The sequence below is a fragment of the Lissotriton helveticus genome, chromosome 3_1 (assembly GCF_964261635.1).
Source record: "Lissotriton helveticus chromosome 3_1, aLisHel1.1, whole genome shotgun sequence".
Classification (NCBI taxonomy): Eukaryota; Metazoa; Chordata; class Amphibia; order Caudata; family Salamandridae; genus Lissotriton; species Lissotriton helveticus.
This window is the reverse complement of record NC_136061.1, coordinates 361,749,346-361,771,016: the sequence shown is the minus strand read 5'-3', so window position 1 is coordinate 361,771,016 and position 21,671 is coordinate 361,749,346. Positions and strand designations below refer to the sequence as shown.

The 21,671-nt window shown below is 48.4% G+C and overlaps 1 protein-coding gene across 19 annotated transcripts in view; it reads right to left on the bottom strand.

Annotated features, from left to right (window-relative positions):
- Positions 1 to 21,671, bottom strand: part of MYO18A (myosin XVIIIA) — an 864,705-nt gene that overhangs the window by 144,438 nt on the left and 698,596 nt on the right. For all 19 annotated transcript variants that reach the window (XM_078680070.1, XM_078680063.1, XM_078680078.1 and 16 more), the window contains one exon: positions 25 to 141. In XM_078680070.1, the coding sequence (XP_078536196.1) occupies positions 25 to 141 (117 nt within the window). The remainder of the gene's footprint in view (positions 1 to 24; positions 142 to 21,671) is intronic.

Genomic DNA, 21,671 nt, shown 5'->3' with positions numbered 1-21,671 from the left:
TGTGCAGGGTTGCCTAGCGCCTACCTGGCACACAGCAGCTTTGTGCTTCTTCATTAGTTCGTTCATATCCTCTTGATCTTCCTCCAGACGCCCCTGTAGCTCATTCTTCTCCCTCTGCAGGCGGCTGAGCTGCTCCTCCAGCTACGAGGGGAACAAAACCAGGAAGAATGACTCTCTGGGACACAGCAGGTACAGCAAAAAGTGAAACATTGGAACACACGAGGAAAAACAGGGAAAGAAGAGTAAGGGAAAGCACCTTTAATACCATGAGAGGGTGTGAGACACACACACTTGCTCCCCCCAGGACCTCAGCTAGGCCTCGCTGGACCCCAGGAACTGGCAGTCCTTGTACAGGATACATAAAATGTATGAACCACAGACACTGCTGTAATCATAGACGTCCCTGAAGGCCCTCGAGCAAACTGTGCAGCCCCAGAGGCAAAAGACAGAGCCGTAGGCACAAGAACAACCTCACGCTGTAATCACAGATGTCCCTGCAGGTCCTTGAACACACTGTGCAGCACCAGAGGCAAAAGACAAACCCTAAGGCTCGGGAACAACCTGAAAACAAGTAACCAGAGCTGAGATCCACAGGCCCACCTTACCTCATCATAAAGGATCAAGGTGCCTGGGCCCTAGGAGAGTTGAAAAAAACCGCTATAGTTTTACGAGATGCAGGTGAAGGCACCACACGAGAGCAAGAGTACCAGAATAAAATATAGCTCTACCACGAGCAGTATAAATCGAGATACAGCTATGTTGTGGTTGCCTGGAGTTCTGGCTGTTTCTAACACTTACCAAGTTAACTCGGTGGCACCAGAAAATCTCAGATACATTCTGTTGCAACCTGCGCTACATTCAAGGCATCCACATTGCACCACTGGAAACAACCCCTACACATCAGCCAGTATCAAAGTGCCGAGAACGAGGTTATGCAAAGATTGACTCTGGATCAGAGTTCTTCCAAGACATTGTGGATCTAATCCCGATTGACTAGCAAGGGTAGATCATGTCCCATTCATACCTTTAGGAGCAGAACTATGGAACAGTTTGGCTAATGGAATTATAGTTTTCAATGAAATTCGCCCTTTTGAACGTTATATCTTTTAGAACCACCACATTACACTAATGGTCCCAACGAATATATTTGTCTTCTCCTGTGAGTTCAACTTTGACTGCACAACTACACTCACATTTCAACTTTACAAATGTAGCACTTTGTGCCCCCTAACCTGTCACAAATCAGAGCATACAAATCCTTTTTGAAGAAAGATCTTTGGGTTACATTTATAAGACATCTCAAAACTATCCAACGTGCTGTAGGAACATTATAACATTTCCAAAAACAATACATAAACAGCATTGGATCATTACTGTTACCTTTTAATAATCTCTCCCAGTTGTAACAATCCAACCATTCATTAGATTTGCATTGAAATATCTGTATATAGATATATGCACACTTTTTTTTTCTTCAGTGACCAATCCACCCTCAACCACACATACTGGGACGTACAGTTCTGGGTAGTCACCCCTAGACGTCTGAACCCACCACCACACCCATATAAACCTCCATTGTTGTTGACTGAGTGTCATGGCCATTTGCTCCATGACCGGTACCAAAAAATATGTACTCAACCCTTGGAAAATGTTTTTTACACATTATTAATAGTAACAAAACGTGAAGGTCTAAAGAACACTGTTTAATAAAAGCGCTGAGTTTGCCAGCTATAATATGAAGTTAGAGAAAGCAAGTACAACAATGACTGTCTGTGTGCATCAAGGTGGCAAAGTGACGAATGTCTCCTGCGCCCTGGGGTTACAGCCCTCTGATCTCCTCAGACCACCAACTGATGACCGAAAGTGGTATCACTTCCAGCTACAGCAGTCCTATGCCCTGCATGGCTTGTACTGGCTGAAAGAGGTCACCAGGAGCTTCAGGTCTATCGAAGCTGCATATCCACGGGCGAGGCCAAACCTGCTTGCCCATCACACTGACACATGCACCTCCTAAAAGAGAGCATGCTCTCAAGATGGCAATTGTCTATGAGAGTTGATAGCGTCTAGGGTAGACCCAAAACCCTTTGAGTGGGACACTGGGCATCTGACTTTTGGGCCTCAAACTCCAAAAGGAGATATCCTTTTCTTAGCTTTTAACATCTCTTCCCATTTCTTCTCAACGTTGAAGTGTGGGCTGTACAAGCAGTATAAACAAGATTGAGGAAGGGAAGCCCTGTAAAAAGTTAATAAGGTAAGATGACATTGCTTTTTAGTAGATGTTGAACCTGGTGGGAAGTGTGAGATGGGAAGAGCAATACGGAGGAATCTAGTACTAGTTGACATAGTGTTATTCTGGTACTAGTGAGTAGTGTGAGAAGTTGATATTCGTGGGGAGTCTGAGAAGACGGTTATAGCCGGGAACTGTGAGGGGCTGGTACTGGTGGTGAGTGTGAGAGGCTGGTATCAATGGGCTGGATGAGACACGGTTGGATTGGGCAGGCGGGAAATCGGGCATTGGGGGGCGTTTTTTGGACCTCTGTAAACCAGCCCACAGAGACTTACTGTCTTCCCCGGTCCCGTCACACCACTGTAATAAGTCGCCAGTATCATGGCCACTCTCCTTGCCATGCTGTCAAACTGAGGCTGGGGGGCAAAGTGCAGTTCTGACCCATAGGGCATTCTCACCACAGCTCTCTGCATCGTGTGACCGCCCTGCTCATAAGCAGTGTCATTCCCGCGCTGGGCCATCACTTTCCTTTCAGGTCATAGTGGGCGTGGGGAGGGTAGGAGTATGCAAGAGTCTTGAAGCGGGGGCATTCTCACCTAAGCCCCCTGAAGGAGTAGCAGCAACAGCCATGTGCTCTTCTTGGCCACCCCTACCAAGTCATGCCCTGAGGCTATAGTGAACTGGGGAGGGGGTGAGTAAGAGAAGTGGCCTCACTAGGGGCCAAGTGTTGTGACCTTGGCCCCAGTGTCTTTTAGGCCTTGGTGGAGTGGTGGGGGAGTGTTTCTATAGGCCTCGCTGTGAGGTCAACTTTTCTAGAGTGAAAAGAAGCATAAATTGTAGTGTTATGGTCTCAGAGCTGCTGACGTTGTAACTGGGGAAGTACATTCGAGTCCTGGCGTCATCCCAACATCCCGTGATTCTGGGTAGATCACTTAATCAACCCTGCCTAAATAAAAGTGAATTTGATCTTGTGCAATGTAGCTGGTGCTCATGGTAATTGATGCAATGCTTTTGGAAAGATTTCACACTATATAAAACAGAAAACAAAAAATTACTGATGTATTGGAAATGTGGGCCACTCTTTCTGGGAGTGCCCGGGCCTAATTGTGATCCCAATCTGACCCTGGTATGAGAAGTCGGTATCAGTGGGCAGTATGAGAAGCCGGCGCAGGTGCATAGCGTGAGAAAGTGAGACCTGCAGTCAGTGTGAGAAGCTGACAAGACGGCCCCCGTGAGCAGTGTGAGAAACTGGCACTGGCGGGCAGTGCGGAAAGATGTTATTGATGGACACTATATGACGCTGACCAGGGTGGGCATGGAGAGGCGCTGCCGGGCAACGTGACGCGCTGGTCCTGCTGTAGAGGCCTTCAGGTCCCAGTACTCTAGGGGTGAGTCAGTTTTCGGTAAGAGGTACTAACAGGTCCCTACACTGACACTTGTATGAAAGGAGGAGCAGCACTTTAAGTGCAACCTCGTCCAGTAAGGACGAGGCGGAAGCAGGCCCCATCGCCCGCCACGCGAGCAGCTGCACCTGGCCGGACCGAGAACACCTGCCAATTTTATCGGACCATCCCTCCCGGGGGAGGGGATGGGGGTGGGCGAGGGTGCAAGTGTGATACACTCCTGCTACACTAAATCAACCCTCTCCCCCCCCATCCCCTCTCTCCACACTGCTGCTTGTGTTACTGGGTCAGAGCTGATTTGCATAAAGCCATTATCTGACCCAGGGTGGTGTGGAGTGCAAAAAAACGATGGATTTGGGCCCAGATCTTTTGACTGGGGGAGTGTGTGACATTGATCCACATTCAGTCCATCACTTGTTGTTTTTTGCAATTGCCGCCCTAAGTGCGCTGGGGATGCCCAGACGTGGGTCCCAGGCACTCCACACCACTTGGAGTCAAGCTAGCCGGGCTGAAGAGAGGTGTTACCTCGAAACCGGTCCGGTCCTCGGATGCTTGATTCCGGTCTGGGAAAGATATGGCTGTTGTAGTTCGGACTGGACTGTTCCCATGGGGCAACAGGGTCAGAGCTGATTTGCATAAAGCCATTATCTGACCCAGGGTGGTGTGGAGTGCAAAAAAACGATGGATTTGGGCCCAGATCTTTTGACTGGGGGAGTGTGTGACATTGATCCACATTCAGTCCATCACTTGTTGTTTTTTGCAATTGCCGCCCTAAGTGCGCTGGGGATGCCCAGACGTGGGTCCCAGGCACTCCACACCACTTGGAGTCAAGCTAGCCGGGCTGAAGAGAGGTGTTACCTCGAAACCGGTCCGGTCCTCGGATGCTTGATTCCGGTCTGGGAAAGATATGGCTGTTGTAGTTCGGACTGGACTGTTCCCATGGGGCAACAGGGTCAGAGCTGATTTGCATAAAGCCATTATCTGACCCAGGGTGGTGTGGAGTGCAAAAAAACGATGGATTTGGGCCCAGATCTTTTGACTGGGGGAGTGTGTGACATTGATCCACATTCAGTCCATCACTTGTTGTTTTTTGCAAAAGACGGCCCCCGTGAGCAGTGTGAGAAACTGGCACTGGCGGGCAGTGCGGAAAGATGTTATTGATGGACACTATATGACGCTGACCAGGGTGGGCATGGAGAGGCGCTGCCGGGCAACGTGACGCGCTGGTCCTGCTGTAGAGGCCTTCAGGTCCCAGTACTCTAGGGGTGAGTCAGTTTTCGGTAAGAGGTACTAACAGGTCCCTACACTGACACTTGTATGAAAGGAGGAGCAGCACTTTAAGTGCAACCTCGTCCAGTAAGGACGAGGCGGAAGCAGGCCCCATCGCCCGCCACGCGAGCAGCTGCACCTGGCCGGACCGAGAACACCTGCCAATTTTATCGGACCTTCCCTCCCGGGGGAGGGGATGGGGGTGGGCGAGGGTGCAAGTGTGATACACTCCTGCTACACTAAATCAACCCTCTCCCCCCCCATCCCCTCTCTCCACACTGCTGCTTGTGTTACTGGGGTCTGATATTGCAGCACTGCTGCAAAACCGCCCCCCAGTAAGAACACTGCCCCCCGCTTCCAGCCTCCCAGGGATACGCCCGATGCCCGCTGCTGCCAGCCCGGCCCTGCGCACGGCCACCACCCCAGATCACGCGCCTGATCCGCAGACACGAGCAGGGTGTGTTAATATAGAGTGAGTAATGCCGGCTTCAGAAAGCTAATGAATCTATTAGCAAATAATTCCAAAGCAAAATGACTTCCTTGGCTCGGGCGCAGGGAACATCCATCTTATTACACTGCCGCCGAAAAGGTTGGGAAATATGGGCTAAATTTATTAAGTCCCATTTAAATGAAAATGTAATTCTGTTAAGGGAATTTTTTTCTCGGCATAATTAAGGCGTTCGGGCTAGTCGCCTGAAAACTGCTGATGAGTGTGTTTGTCACTTTTATGAAGCATCGCCGGTGCGACATTGCCATTATCGCATGTCTTGTGTTTTATTGCCATGTCACCCGGGAGGCTTGGGGATTACAGGGGGGGGGGGGTTCTGAAAGAGAGCGCGGGAGGAGGAAGTGGAGAGGTCTCGTCCGCTGACATCACGTACACGACGACCGCGAGCAGTGTGGATACGGGAAGCACGATGGCCTTGTGTGTGTGGGGGGGGGAGAGGGGTACGACAGTGAATGCTCTTATGACGCACGTGCTCAGGTGAGCGAGGGCCTGTGCATGAGACGGAACACGTGCTCTTATAACTTGAGAGATGGTGGTATAAGTGTCTATTCACACCCAGCATCGAGTGACAGATCTTACACAGAGCACGTGCTCACGCGAGGGGAGCACGTGACAAGATGAGTGACCTGGTATAAGATACAAGATGGCGCATGTGCTCTGCTCACACCCACCGTCGTGTGTTTATGAATTTGTCCAGCAAATGTGCTTGGATCAGGCCTGTGCAAGAGACTGGATGAGCGACCTTAAAAAACGCACGAGAAGGAGTAGGCCAGACTGTTCACACCCAGCAGCACCGAGTGAAAATTCTTATATAGCACAAGAGCTCATACGGGAGTGATACTGTATACCAGAGGAGCGGCGCTGAATGAGTGCAAATGCTCAAGGAGTGTGCAAGACACGGGGAGTGACCTTGTATATCTTGCGGGGTGGATGTTCCCACCTAGCCTCCAGTGTGTGATCTCCTACATCAGTGCTCGGAGGCGATGGCCTGGTCATGGGACTGTCACACGAGTTGACGTGAAGGACACTGTGTAACACAGAAGGCAGGGTAAGTGACTGCTCTGAGAGGAGTTAAGGACCTAATGGAGCACATACTACAGGGAGAATAACGGGAGCGTGGCCTAGCATGCACCCACAGCTGGGTGACCCACCCCTCTGCAGAACATGTGCTGGGCTGAGTGACACTCTGTGTAGAGCATGCTACTGATGAAGGGCATTACACATGCGATCATGGCGTGTGAGCGATTGCACAAGTGGCAGGGTAACTTTCTGTACCATTTTCTACATCATGACAGGCCTACAGTATATGCGTATGATCCGGCCTTTTCTATAGATCGCCTGATGGATGGGAAGCCCTAGAAATGTCAGAAGTGCGTGCATGTTCTCATCGCTGACCCTGGGTGCATTTGTTGGCACAGATTAGTTAAGAATCCCTAAAGGTAGCTGTGATCGAGCAGTCATAGCTTAGTGAGAGGTGGTGATGTAAAGATTAGTTTTAAATACCAAGTGCCATGTACTGCTGTTCAAAGAAATAAGTATTTAATGTACAGTTAGACAGAACAGTTAATGTGAGAAATGAAAGTGAAAACTAGAGGTGCACAGCTATGAGGGTCAAATAAGATACGAACTTGCATGCTTTTTGCAGACCAGTCAAACATAAATCAAAATGGCAGCCGCTGCCTGTGCTTTGAATGGCCCCGCTATGCCTTGGGGTCTTTCGAAGATCACGGTTTCTGTTTACCAACACACAGGGAGGCAATGAGACTACACTGAAATGGTAATACAATATATTCGGCCACGTCAGACAACTCTAGCAAAACAGTCCTTTGAAAACTGACAGTGATTTCCAACACAGCTCAGCGGGTCCACCGCAGCTTTAGAGTTTTGGACCTAAAATACAATGCGATTCAAATAAATCAAATCAAATTAGAATCTTAGCCTAGACGTCTGTACCATCCAGTTAAGGTTCTTCTCTCTTCACGGGTCACCTGGAACTTCCCTTGTATCACAGTTTTCTGGAAGGGGATATAGACTGGGGCAAAAACGCCAGGATCTTAAACCTTCATGTTTAGATTTGTTTTTGGTGCTTCTGCATTCCCGGGCTCACTATGGCCTTCCAATTACTGCAATGGCTTAAAAGCCCACTATCACAGAACTGGTCAATCAGGATTTTTCTAGAGCCCTGGGTCCTCGGGTCACATGCGCCTCACAGTTAGGCATTAGGCCAGTGGGGGAAGGTGTGAATGTCTATATTTCTCAAGATCTGCGGGTTGCTGTAGGAAACAAATGTTCTCTTTCTATTCAAACCACTTTTAAATACAGCCTTCAGGCTCCAGGTGCAGGAGCACTTTGTATTCCTCAAAAGACTAAAGAAGTTCATGGCTTGGATCCCAGCCGGTCCAGGGTGCTGGACCTCGACAGCACGCTGGGCAGAGTCAGAGGAGGCCAAAAGTGTTTCTAGACACTCTTGGTTTATCAAGGGCCTCAGAAAGGCTGTGATACGTTCCGAGGAGGGCCCAATGGTCACTTTCTGGAGTAAGAGAATTTCGTCACAAAAGAGGGAGACGTTATCTGGCTGATCGCCTGCACCTCCTCACTGATGTTCTGATCAGCTGCATCGTTACCCCACCACTGCTCCACCTCTACTGTCTTTGAACGGTGTCACAATCGTTGGGTCAGAGAAGGCAGAACGGTATTATGGGTGGTGGCTCTGGCCCTCCTCAGATGAGTGGCCCCAGCCTGAAGAAAGGTTTTTCAAGAAGAACGGAGCAAAATTAAGCTACAACCCAGACACACCTTCTCTTCTAGCTTGGTGCCATCCACTGTGGGTCAGGCAGCACGTGGCACCAATGCCCAGGTAGCATTCTTCAGGCCTTTCCAGGTTCTTCAGGGTGTTGCTCTTCCAAAGATTTACTGAAGGGGCTTAGTGTTAACAAAATTCGGGAGAGCAGGGCTCAGGGGGAGATGCGTTTTGACATTTAGATGGCTAGTTTCAGAGACAGAGCAAGTTAACGTTTTTGTGACCTCTCCTTGGCAAACTGGGGAAACTATTTTGAGTTGGTAAGTGTGCTTTACGGTGCAACTCCAGACATTCCCAACATCTAATAGTTTTGTCATACAGGAAGCTGGCAGTGGCTCAAAAGGGAAGGGGGTCATGTCCACGACTGACTTTCCAGCAGGAACCTTTCAAACTGCACTAAGGAATCTATCAAGGTGGACTATAATACATTAGTTACCATATTCTAACCACAGACTCTGGTAAATGCGAGTGAAAGTTACAATAGAAAGGCTATTTCCTTGGATCTCATACGTTGCCACTAACCATGCAGCCTTGCCACAGCCAAGCCAGTAAGTGACAGCAAGCATTACTCGATTATTGTACAGGTCTGGTGCTTTGCTAGTTTGTGAAGTGTTTGCAGATTTTTGATTATATCATGTGGGTAAGTATGTGCATTATTTTGATTTTCTGACAACTTATTTGGATGGGATCACATAGGTATATCACGTTGGGCGAGGTTATGCGAGGCGCCATACTAAAGTTGTTCCAGGAGCTCCAATCTGACTTTTTGATGCCCCATAGTCAATTTTATAAATATCTGCAGGTTCGCCACGCCCTCTTCCCATACATCCACACTCTTACGGCCTTCAATCCACTTCACAAAATCTCCAAATTATATCAGACCCTCGTTACAAACAGCTCTACAACGTTACCTACTCTCCGGACGGTGTGGCAAGGAGACTCAGGAGACATAGACGATGACGACTCGGCGGAGGCTTTAGAGTCCAGTCCCTCGAGGGGCGGCAATATCTTCCCGCTTACAATTAATCCAATTTAAGTATCTTTATAGAGTTTACTTTACAAGGCACCGACTATGGGGTATGGGCCTTATCGGCTCCCCTATGTGCCTACGGTGTGAGACCGAGGAAGGTACATTCCTACATACAGTCTGGGACTGCAGGGCTTTGGCCTGCTTCTGGCGGGTTGTTGTGTCCTGCTTGGCTGAGGTACTTGCATGGGATATTCAGCTGGCCCCGAATTGCTCCTTTTACAAAGTACAGAAGGAATAGGATGTCATTTGCTATTCCTCAGCCTCACCCTGGCCAAAAAAGATATTGCTCTACAATGGAAGTCTGCAGACCCACTGCTTCTGGGTGTTTGGAAGCGCGTATGGACTTTTGTATGGGTTCAGAGGTCACAGTATTCCAGGCAAGGGGGTGCCCTTAAAAACATCCTAAAATCCGTCAGAGATGGGTCGTTTATCGTGGCCTGACTCTGCAGCCTATACGCACTGCTAAACTGCAACTAGATGTCAAGACAATATGGCCATGACGTGTAAGTAGATTTTCAGATCTTATAAGTTATACATGTATCGAACACTGGGTACTGTATTGGGCGGGCACTGAAGGCAAATTGTGTGCATGTTAATGTTTCTTCTATGTGTTTTTTTCATTTGTCTTATTTTGCTAAAGGATTTTTTGTTGGGGACTAAGCCATATCGTCTATTATGTGGAATGATGTATCCTATGGCCCCGGCTGGGTCCGTTTCTGGCAAAAACTCAATACATTTTGTCAAGAAAAAAAAAAGATATTTGTGTATGTGCTTGTGAAGCATGTGAGTAGAAACTTAGGCATGGCTGGAGCGTTACCTCCTTTTATAACATCCTATTAGTAATTTTCTGTCAAATGTGCAGAGCACACATTTGTACTCTCGAGAAGACCTTGTTGCTTTGTATGCTTTTTTTCCTGTTACGGTATTTGTCTGCTTACCAATAAACAACCACTCTCCATTAGTGTGTGTCGGTTAGTGTAAGGCTGTAGGCAAGTCGATAGTGTGATCCCAAACAAGAGTGGTTTATGGCCAACAAAAAAATCCTTTTAAAATACATTTTCCATGCCAGTGTTTGGGGACAAACTGGTTTTTGAAGTGGATCACAGCTGTAAAGCTTGAAGTTATGCAAGGAATTGTTCATTTTGCAGTCCACGAGCGATGCAACATATTCAATATCCAAAGCCTTAGAGGACACGGCCATATCTAAACCTTAGGGAGGAGAGACCTTATCCAGTCCAAGAGGAGTAGGCCATATCAAAGAAGGAGAAGCCATATCTAGGTCTGGGAGGAACTATGGTGGAGTTGCAAGGACTTGGCTGTGCATGAAGAAGGATGGATAAAGCCTCTGCACTCCTTAAGCTGTTGACATCCCTGCTCGAAGGGTAACAGGGCCTGCACAGCTAACCGAGGTTGACCCCCGCAGCACGCCAGCGCAGCCCACACACAATCCCTTTTAACGCAGAATTGATTTTAGATTGAGATACGGAGGGGGTTTTGTCAGTCTGCTGTTAACTGTTGATGCAACTGAATGAACAGCTCATTAATCAATAGCTTTGCAGCCTCTCAATAAAAAAAAGAGAAATCATTGATTGTGTTTGCACAGGAAGCAGCTCCCGTGGCCTCTGAAATGGTGCGAGCAAGAGACGGAGAGAAAGCTGAAGGAAAGCGAGTGATGAAACCGAGGAAAGGGGAGAAGAGACAAATAAACATAAGATGGTATGAAACAGGGAGAGGAGAGAGGGGGATGGAAGAGACAGACAGAAGTGAGGTGAAAAACAATATGCCTTAGGGGAAAAGACTTGAGAGACCAGAGTGAGAATAAGAGCAAGATAACGTGACGAGGGAGAGACAAGCAAGCAGAAAGATGGAGTGAAACGCACATAAGGCGAGAGGAAGAGAGGGAGAGAAATGGCAGACAGATGCTGCACATTTTAGATCTACTGCAAGCTGTTTCTGGGTGTTGCTGGCAGAATTTCATATCCTCATCCCCAGTCAGCTTTCTGAAGACATTGGCAGTAGTCTCCTAAATCCTGCAAGAAGTATAACCAGTTGTTCCCAGCAGCCTCTCATCTTAGGTAAGATCAGAACAGACAGTGCCAGGAGTCTAACAAATTTCCAACAAATTATTTGCAGGTGTTGACTGTGGTGTCCAAGTCAGTTCAGCAATCGTACATTCTTTGACACATTGCTCTGGTGCCAGTAGCCAATCCCAGAAGTCTCTCAAATCCCAGTGACCCGTTTCAGTATGGACCTAGCATCTTCTTATACTTCGGGCAAGCCTTCTTCAGACCTCTCATCATTTGATTATATTGTCAGTCAGTAAGCTCCTAATATTGTCAGCCATCTTATTCCCAGACAACAGCTCCATATGTACCCAGCAACCTATCATATCTCCATTGAGACATCTCCATATAATCCAGGAGTCTTTTCCATCACTCTTCCTGAGAATCAGATTAACACTGAACTGTATTCAGCTGTTGCTCATATCCCTGACGAGCTGTCTCTTAATGCTAGGAAACAGAGTGGCTGACCCACTTAAGCGGCGAGAGATTTCCAGATATGATATGTTAAAGTGGATTGTCTCTATGACTTTATTTAACTCCTTTATAATACGCTTGCGTGTGAAAAGATCCACTTTGCAGCGCTATGAGCTGTTATTGGATTATTCAAACCCATTCCTGAGTGATGCTCAATCCGAAACTATTGGATACTCAGCGTGCTTTTTCAGATACAATTTTCACCAGAGTTGACTGTAACTCTTTGTTGTCCTTTGTCTCCTGAAAAAAGGGAAGCCTGGTGCAAAGGAGAAATCCAGAACGATTAGATGCTGCTTGGGAAGATCTCTCTGAAAAGGTTTCCTTTAAACTTTGTATAACATTTCCCAGGGTGGGTTTGTTTCTCAGATCTGAGCACAAAACATTCCACAGATAGTTCTGCCTCTTTTATATTGCAATAGAACCTGGCCTGCATGAGCAGGTTTGCACTGCTGGACCAAAAGTTACGAATAAGTGTGAAATTTAGTGAACAAGACTGAAGATATTTTAGGGTGTAACCTGTCTGGGAATTAAAGATGGTAGAGAGAAGTTTTAACTTATTACAAGTCAGTGCAGGTATCCAGGGGTTGGTGTGATATGAGAGGATTTCTTTAATAACGTTAAAACAGATTATAACCAATAGGTTCTTCTGTGCCTGGAGTTTCATATTCACAATTTCAGGAGCTCGGTCATGGAAAGTGCTTCAATAATCAAGTCAAAGACCTAGTCAACTCGATGTGGTGTGGTAATAGGACCCGTAAAAGGTTTCCTTGCAGGAGCATGACGTAGAAGTAGATATTTTTAAAGAATCCTGCGATTTGATGGTCATACAATTGGTCGTCACAACCCATATTCGGTGCTCTTTTGCTGCATCGGAGGGAGTCGAAAAGGTTTCGAGTTCCACTGCCCATATGGAAGGAAGACTGTCTCATGACGTGTCTCCAACTCGGTGACTTTCAGCATTTGAAGCGTTCTGGCAGACGTGGCTCGCCTTCATGCAGTTGGCAACATATTTCAGACAGGAGGTGATGTTGCAACTGCTAAAAGAGGGTGCCAATTGTCTGGGCACCACGAAGCAAGAGGAAAGATGTGATCACAAAAAGGCAAAAGCAAAACAGGAAACGTGCAGCTCGAATAACAACCAGAAAATGATAATGGATCTTTGTTTGGGCGAACGCCACTGCACTCACTTAGAATGTCAATAATGGCCAAAGAGATCAACGATCCTGACTCACCATATTGAAATTAGCAAACCATCAGCCTGGGACAATCTATGTAAGCAAAGGTAACGCAAGTCACAGCTGTGCCAAGAAAAATAAAAAATACAAAGCACTCACCATTGCTTAACAAAAGCACAGCTTATACAATTACTTAGGACTAAATAAAGCACAAGAAAACAAAATGCTACGAAAGATTATGAAGCCAAAACCCACTGACACAAGTGATAATATCATAACTCAAAACAGAGAAAGGCTGGCGATACAAATGCACTGGATTTTCTCAAAAACAATAAAGGTTGAAGCAGCTAATGAATCAGCTAAAGAAGTGCAAATACAAGAGAAACTGCAGGGCATCTGCATTGAGTAAACACAAAGTCAAGGCAAATCGCATAATTCACAAGGTAGCCATAAAATACTATATACTAAAATATCGTTAGGGTATAACATCAACTATAAGCATTATGATAAATCAAACCATACCCTTGAACCCTAACGTACAACCAGAAGTGTAATCTACAAACGGCACACTGAGCAGTCAAAAAAATCAGACACAAGGACGGACCAAATATAGCTTAGAAATACTCTGCACACGCAAATCCGACACAAAGGCAGAAATGGTAAACAAACCCTAGCACAACTAAAAATGCCAGCAAAACTGAGCACGGCCAAACGAAGAAGAGGAAACACAGCAAGACACTCAGCTGGCATTGAACAATAGCAGAGCTGTAAAATCAGCACCTCCACTTCGGCGATCACAAAGCCAAGCACAGGACTAGCAACGATACCAGGGGTTGTGGCACATCCAAGAAGTGTTTAGAACACCATTACACACCAGGGAGGCAGACTCTGATAGACTGATTGCAGTGTGGATTACACAGCACTAGCTGCAGTCAGTCAATCGGAGCCAATGGTATGCAGAGGTCTCATCCAGACACCACATCAGCATCAGAGCACACAGTGCACAGCATTCACTGCAACAGCTAATAAACACTTTTGGGACCGAGTGGTGGCAACACTTGGCCAGAGCCACCACAGACTCAGAAAAGTGGTATGATTAAAACAAAGGAATTACTTCAACATAAGGAATGCATGACTAACTCATGCACCACAAAAAAAATAAAAAAATCAGAGTAACAAATCGACCTAAACCGGCTCTTTGGTTTTCTCGGGACGATAATGGCAAAAAAAAGTTCTAGGCTGAAAAAACGGAGGAAACTAAAGAATGGAAAGACAGTGTATACATTTAAACTATCCCAAATAAAATTCGTTTACTGCATGCATAAAATAGGGTAAGAATCAAATAAATTAAAGGAAAAATTCAAGACGTCTAATGAACTGTCAGCATTAGACAGCATCACGCAGAATATCGTACCTTCGCAAGAACTATGCAGCTGCTTAAGTGATTACTTCATTGATAAAATAAAACAAATCAAGAAAAGTATTCTCCCTAGTGGCATGCATAGCAATTCAATTACATGCGAGACAAATCCTACTATTCTACTTTTTTTCTGTGGATAATGAAGCAAGGACCCACATCCTGTTGTCCAAAGTAAAATCAGGCTCACCTTTGGATCCTTGCCTCCTAACATTTTTAAACTAATGATTTCAAGAAATCAAAACGTCTATGCTTACACGCTTGCATGTATCCCTCTAGCGAGGGATGCATGCAAGAGTGCAGTATTGATCCCTCTCCTCAAAAGCAAGGGGAAGATACAAGAGTAGTGAAGAATTACCACCCAATACCCCTCCTCCCATTTCCATCTAAAATCTTGGAAGCCCACGTGGCCCAAGAACTTTGTTAGCATCTAAGGAGACCAATGATCGTGACTCCTTTCAAGTTGGCTTTGTCCAACACATAGCACTGAGTCTATCATATTATCAGTGCTAGACAACATGCGTATGGAAGGGGACGTAGGACAGCCATCTGTTCTGGTCCTACTAGACCTATCAGCGGCCTTGGACTCTTAGCAACCACAATATATTTTTTGTTGTAACCAACTTTATTGGAATATAGGGATAACACACAATCAATCTGTACCATAAGGAGTCCATCCTTCACTCCTCCCGCCCCAGCCCCACGTATGCAGGTAATCCATATTACAATACTAGTTTGACATTTTCAGAAGTGTCCAGGTAAGAGCAAAAGGAGGGGCTAAGAGTCACACATTTTTTCCAGAAATCTAACTGGAGCATACAATGACATTCCAAAGGGTATATATTGACTTTAACTGTGATTGAGCCAGGCAGGAGAAAAAACAGTTTGCATCAGCTAAATGACACCCATGCCAATATAAAACAGATTTTTTAACCTCTCCCCCCATCCCCCCAACCTGCTTTCATGCTAGCATAGTGCATAATGAAGCAAGACTTTTAGTTGTTTTTTCCTTGTATACAATAGTTATTACCCTCAGATGTTGCAACCCTCCGTTACCTCTAAGGTTCCTCACATGCACACACCCGGGGTAAGGGGTATCTACTTGTCAGTCACTTTCTCAAATGCAGGCGCCTCTTGCTCATCCTCAAGTTTTTCATCACTTCGCACATGTCATATTCGCACCTCCTCTACAGACGCCCACTCACAGACATCTCTCACCCATGCCTTGTACCGGGGGAGGGTGGGCATAGGGTTAAGCCACTTAATAGCAATACGTCTCTAGGCCAAAACGAGATCCAACATAACAAACTTTATTCTCAACCTCTTCTTCGTCAGGAAGGTTAGAAATCCAATCAACACCTATCTACCTCCATTGGGATACTCCATTCCGAGGTCTCAGTGAGGCAAATAAGTATTTCTTGCCAATAGAAAGTCAGGTATGGGCATGTCCACACCATGTAGATAAAATCTGACCTGGAGGCTTTACAATGTGGACATCCCTCTGGGCGGTCGGGGTAAATCATGTGTGGTGTCTAAGGGGTAAGACAGATCTGGTGGACAAACTTATATTAGAGAAGTTTAAAGCGTTAATTGGAACTGACCATTAGGATCCCCTTATGGACCTTTGGCCATTCTTTAGCTGACAAGGGTTCCTCCAATAAGGTGCACCATTTTTTAGGTCTTGGCAACGAGAACTATTGTCGCCTAGTAAGCTAGCAAGGGACTACAGAGAGGTGGACGAGCCGACCAGGGTCTGTGAACGCGCACAAAGGCAGGCAGGCAGGCAGGCATGCGCCAGACACACACACAGACAGACAGACACACGCACGCACGCATGCATGCATGCACACACACACACACACACACACACACACACACACTCTCACACTCTCTCTGCCGCCCCCCCCCCCCCACTCACCGGGCTCTTTCCCTCCGCATCGGGTCAGTCACGGCAGAAGGCAGACTTGTGTCTTCTCCGGCGATCTTCAGCTGATGTGCACGCCCACGCTGCGTCGTGCGCGCCCGTTGATCCTCAGCTTGTTTACAATAGCGATCGTTTCTTCCGCTAGCACTCCGTGGCATCTCAGACGCACAGCAGGTAGCATTAGCACCTCTTGTTTTAAAATGCGTTTGTTTATCTAGGACGGACACGTTTACTGGTTGCTAGTTATTTATTGTCTTCTTTCCTCTGCTTTCCCCTCCCACCCCCTGCATGCGTTGCTTCTTCCCTTCCCACCCAGTGTGTATTGCTTCTTCCTAACCCCCAACCCCCCACGGTCGGTGTTGCTTCTTTCCCTCCTACCCCCATTCAGGGTTGCTACTTCACCAGTCACCCCAGAAAGTGTTCCCTATTCTCCTATTGCACATACGACATGCTTTCCTACAAGGACACCTGCTTTTCCACTCCCTGCTCCTCATCTCTGGCCCGCCCCGGGCGTCGTGCTTTAGGTTTTCGCACTGCGCCAGCTTTCATATTAACAACACTGGCGCCATGCTTAATATTTTGACAGGAGCCCGCTTTTATGGTTTTTTTTTGGTATTCATTAGCATTTTTTTACAGTAGTACAGCACGCTACACGTAATCTTCAACAAGGGCAGCCACGCAGCCCGCCTAGCTCTATTTCAACATCTGCCGCTCCTAATCAGCAACAATGGTGGCTGCACCTTCTACATCTTTTTCGTGTTTATCCAGTTGGTTCCTTTGTGAGATCTACACAACTATGTGCCTTTCCATTCAGTGGTCTGGAGTGCAGGTTTGCACGTATGTCGCAGTTTATTCAGATTCCTAACATACCGCGGTTTTGCACCAGCACTGGTGTGTTTCGGGCGGCCTTCAAACTGATTTATGTTCTGCATCTCTTCCCCACCAAAGCAGTGTCCAGTCCGAGTGCGCTCTTCGAGGACTTGTCGTTTCACTAGTTCTAGGAGCAGCTCGTGTGAGCACCAGTGTTTACAGGCGCACAGGCTGTTCATATTACTTATCGTCCCTGAGATATTTATTACCTATTCTCGACTCTAGGGCAGTCACAAATTCTGACACTGCTTCCTACCAAGGACCTTTTATGGCCACATAAGAACCATTGTTTTTCTAAAACATTAGTCAACCCCAGGTTCACTTATTAGAGTCCCCTTGTTTTCCTTACTACATTGTTCTCACACGGCACGCCGCACTCTATTTCAACATCTTACAATGCTTTTTAGGTCTCGGCAACGAGAACTATTGTCGCCATGTAAGCTCGCAAGGGAGTACAGAGCGGTGCACGAGCCGACCAGGGTCTGTGGACGCGCACACACAAAGGCAGGCAGGCACACACCAGACAGACACAGGCAGACACACGCACGCACACACACACGCACACACACACACACACAGCCTCCCTCTCTGCCCACTCCCTCTCTGCCGCCCCCCCCCCTTCTACCCCCACTCACCGGGCTCTTTCCCTCTGCAGGGGGTCAGTCACGGCAGCAGGCAGGCTCGGTGTCTTCTCCGGCGATCTTCAGCTGATGTGCACGCTCACGCTGCGTCTCCTGCGCGCCCACCTGCGCGCCCACCACGCTGTTTCACGCCCGTTGATCTGCGTCTCCTGCGCGCCCACCACGCTGTTTCGCGCCCGTTGATCCTCAGCTTGTGATTACTACTCCTTCTAACCCGGATTCTAAATTACTATTTCTTGGTTCTCTAACTCCACTCTGTTGATTCGTAACAAACTGATATTCAGCACATTTCACAGTCTCGCTTTTGCTTCCCATAAATACAATAAGATTATTTTAAGCAATGTCTACCCTTCTTTTGGTTCTGTGCCTATTATGCTTCGGACTATAGAGTTTTAGAAAGTGTGGTGGAAGATTCCGTGATATCAGCGGTGTGCACAGTGCAGAGTGAGTGTGCAGAGTGCAGAGTAGTGAGTGCAGAGTAGTGAGTGCAGAGTAGTGAGTGTGCAGAGTGAGTGTGCAGAGTGAGTGTGCAGAGAGAGTGTGCAGAGAGAGTGTGCAGAGAGAGTGTGCAGAGAGAGTGTGCAGAGAGAGTGTGCAGAGAGAGTGTGCAGAGAGAGTGCAGAGTAGTGAGTGCAGAGTGAGTGTGCAGATGAGTGAGTGTGCAGATGAGTGAGTGTGCAGATGAGTGAGTGTGCAGATGAGTGAGTGTGCAGATGAGTGAGTGCAGATGAGTGAGTGCAGATGAGTGAGTGCGCAGAGTAGTGAGTGCGCAGAGTAGTGAGTGCAGAGTAGTGAGTGCAGAGTAGTGAGTGCAGAGTAGTGAGTGCAGAGTAGTGAGTAGTGAGTGCAGAGTAGTGAGTGCAGAGTAGTGAGTGCAGAGTAGTGAGTGCAGAGTAGTGAGTGCAGAGTAGTGAGTGCAGAGTGAGCGTGCAGAGTAGTGAGTGCAGAGTAGTGAGTGCAGAGTAGTGAGTGCAGAGTAGTGAGTGCAGAGTAGTGAGTAGTGAGTGCAGAGTAGTGAGTAGTGAGTGCAGAGTAGTGAGTGCAGAGTAGTGAGTAGTGAGTGCAGAGTAGTGAGTAGTGAGTGCAGAGTAGTGAGTGCAGAGTAGTGAGTAGTGAGTGCAGAGTAGTGAGTAGTGAGTGCAGAGTAGTGAGTAGTGAGTGCAGAGTAGTGAGTGCAGAGTAGTGAGTACTGAGTGCAGAGTAGTGAGTAGTGAGTGCAGAGTAGTGAGTAGTGAGTGCAGAGTAGTGAGTGCAGAGTAGTGAGTGCAGAGTAGTGAGTGCAGAGTAGTGAGTAGTGAGTGCAGAGTAGTGAGTGCAGAGTAGTGAGTAGTGAGTGCAGAGTAGTGAGTAGTGAGTGCAGAGTAGTGAGTGCAGAGTAGTGAGTGCAGAGTAGTGAGTAGTGAGTGCAGAGTAGTGAGTGCAGAGTAGTGAGTGCAGAGTAGTGAGTGCAGAGTAGTGAGTGCAGAGTAGTGAGTAGTGAGTGCAGAGTAGTGAGTGCAGAGTAGTGAGTGCAGAGTGAGTGTGCAGAGTAGTGAGTAGTGAGTGCAGAGTAGTGAGTAGTGAGTGCAGAGTAGTGAGTAGTGAGTGCAGAGTAGTGAGTGCAGAGTAGTGAGTGCAGAGTAGTGAGTGCAGAGTAGTGAGTAGTGAGTGCAGAGTAGTGAGTAGTGAGTGCAGAGTAGTGAGTGCAGAGTAGTGAGAAGTGAGTGCAGAGTAGTGAGTAGTGAGTGCAGAGTAGTGAGTGCAGAGTGCAGAGTGCAGAGTAGTGAGTGCAGAGTAGTGAGTGCAGAGTGCAGAGTAGTGAGTGCAGAGTGCAGAGTAGTGAGTGCAGAGTGCAGAGTAGTGAGTGCAGAGTGCAGAGTAGTGAGTGCAGAGTGCAGTGCAGGTATGTGCAGTGCAGTGCAGGTGAGTGCAGGTGAGTGCAGTGCAGTGCAGTGCAGGTGAGTGCAGTACAGGTGAGTGCAGTGCAGGTGAGTGCAGTGCAGGTGAGTGCAGTGCAGTGCAGGTGAGTGCAGTGCAGGTGAGTGCAGTGCAGGTGAGTGCAGTGCAGGTGAGTGCAGTGCAGGTGAGTGCAGTGCAGTGCAGGTGAGTGCAGTGCAATGCAGGTGAGTGCAGTGCAGTGCAGGTGAGTGCAGTGCAGTGCAGGTGAGTGCAGTGTGGTGCAGTGCAGTGCAGGTGAGTGCAGTGCAGGTGAGTGCAGTGCAGGTGAGTGCAGTGCAGGTGAGTGCAGTGCAGGTGAGTGCAGTGCAGTGCACGTGAGTGCAGTGCAGTGCAGGTGAGTGCAGTGCAGTGCACGTGAGTGCAGTGCAGTGCAGGTGAGTGCAGTGCAGTGCAGGTGAATGCAGTGCAGTGCAGGTGAATGCAGTGCAATGCAGGTGAGTGCAGTGCAGGTGAGTGCAGTGCAGGTGAGTGCAGTGCAGGTGAGTGCAGTGCAGGTGAGTGCAGTGCAGTGCAGGTGAGTGCAGTGCAGTGCAGGTGAGTGCAGTGCAGTGGAGTGCAGTGCAGTGGAGTGCAGTGCAGTGGAGTGCAGTGGAGTGCAGTGCAGGTGAGTGCAGTGCACACTGCACTGGAGTGGAGTGCAGTGCAGGTGAGTGCAGGTGAGTGCAGTGCAGTGCAGGTGAGTGCAGTGCAGTACAGTGCAGGTGAGTGCAGTGCAGGTGAGTGCAGTGCGTGCAGTGCAGGTGAGTGCAGTGCGTGCAGTGCAGGTGAGTGCAGTGCAGTGCAGGTGAGTGCAGTGCAGGTGAGTGCAGTGCAGGTGAGTGCAGTGCAGTGCAGGTGAGTGCAGTGCAGGTGAGTGCAGTGCAGTGGAGTGCAGTGGAGTGCAGTGCAGTGGAGTGCAGTGCAGTGGAGTGCAGTGGAGTGCAGTGCAGTGGAGTGCAGTGGAGTGGAGTGCAGTGCAGGTGAGTGCAGTGCAGGTGAGTGCAGTGCAGGTGAGTGCAGTGGAGTGCAGTGCAGTGCAGGTGAGTGCAGTGGAGTGCAGTGCAATGCAGGTGAGTGCAGTGCAGGTGAGTGCAGTGCAGTGTAGGTGAGTGCAGTGCAGGTGAGTGCAGTGCAGGTGAGTGCAGTGCAGGTGAGTGCAGTGCAGTGCAGGTGAGTGCAGTGCAGGTGAGTGCAGTGCAGGTGAGTGCAGTGCAGGTGAGTGCAGTGCAGTGCAGGTGAGTGCAGTGCAGGTGAGTGCAGTGTGTGCAGTGCAGATGAGTGCAGTGCAGGTGAGTGCAGTGCAGTGCAGGTGAGTGCAGTGCAGGTGAGTGGAGTGCAGGTGAGTGGAGTGCAGGTGAGTGCAGTGCAGTGGAGTGCAGGTGAGTGCAGTGCAGGTGAGTGCAGTGGCATGCAGGTGAGTGCAGTGCAGGTGAGTGCAGTGCAGTGGCGTGCAGGTGAGTGCAGTGCAGGTGAGTGCAGTGCAGGTGAGTGCCTTGCAGGTGAGTGCAGTGCAGTGCAGGTGAGTGCAGTGCAGGTGAGTGCAGTGCAGGTGAGTGCAGTGCAGGTGAGTGCAGTGCAGGTGAGTGCAGTGCAGTGCAGGTGAGTGCAGTGCAGGTGAGTGCAAGTGAGTGTAGTGCAGTGCAGGTGAGTGCAGTGCAGTGCAGGTGAGTGCAGTGCAGGTGAGTGCAGTGCAGGTGAGTGCAGGTGAGTGCAGTGCAGTGCAGGTGAGTGCAGTGCAGTGCAGGTGAGTGCAGTGCAGGTGAGTGCAGTGCAGGTGAGTGCAGTGCAGTGCAGGTGAGTGCAGTGCAGGTGAGTGCAGTGCAGTGCAGGTGAGTGCAGGTGAGTGCAGTACAGGTGAGTGCAGTGCAGGTGAGTGCAGTTGAGTGCAGTGCAGTGCAGGTGAGTGCAGTGCAGGTGAGTGCAGTGCAGGTGAGTGCAGTGCAGTGCAGGTGA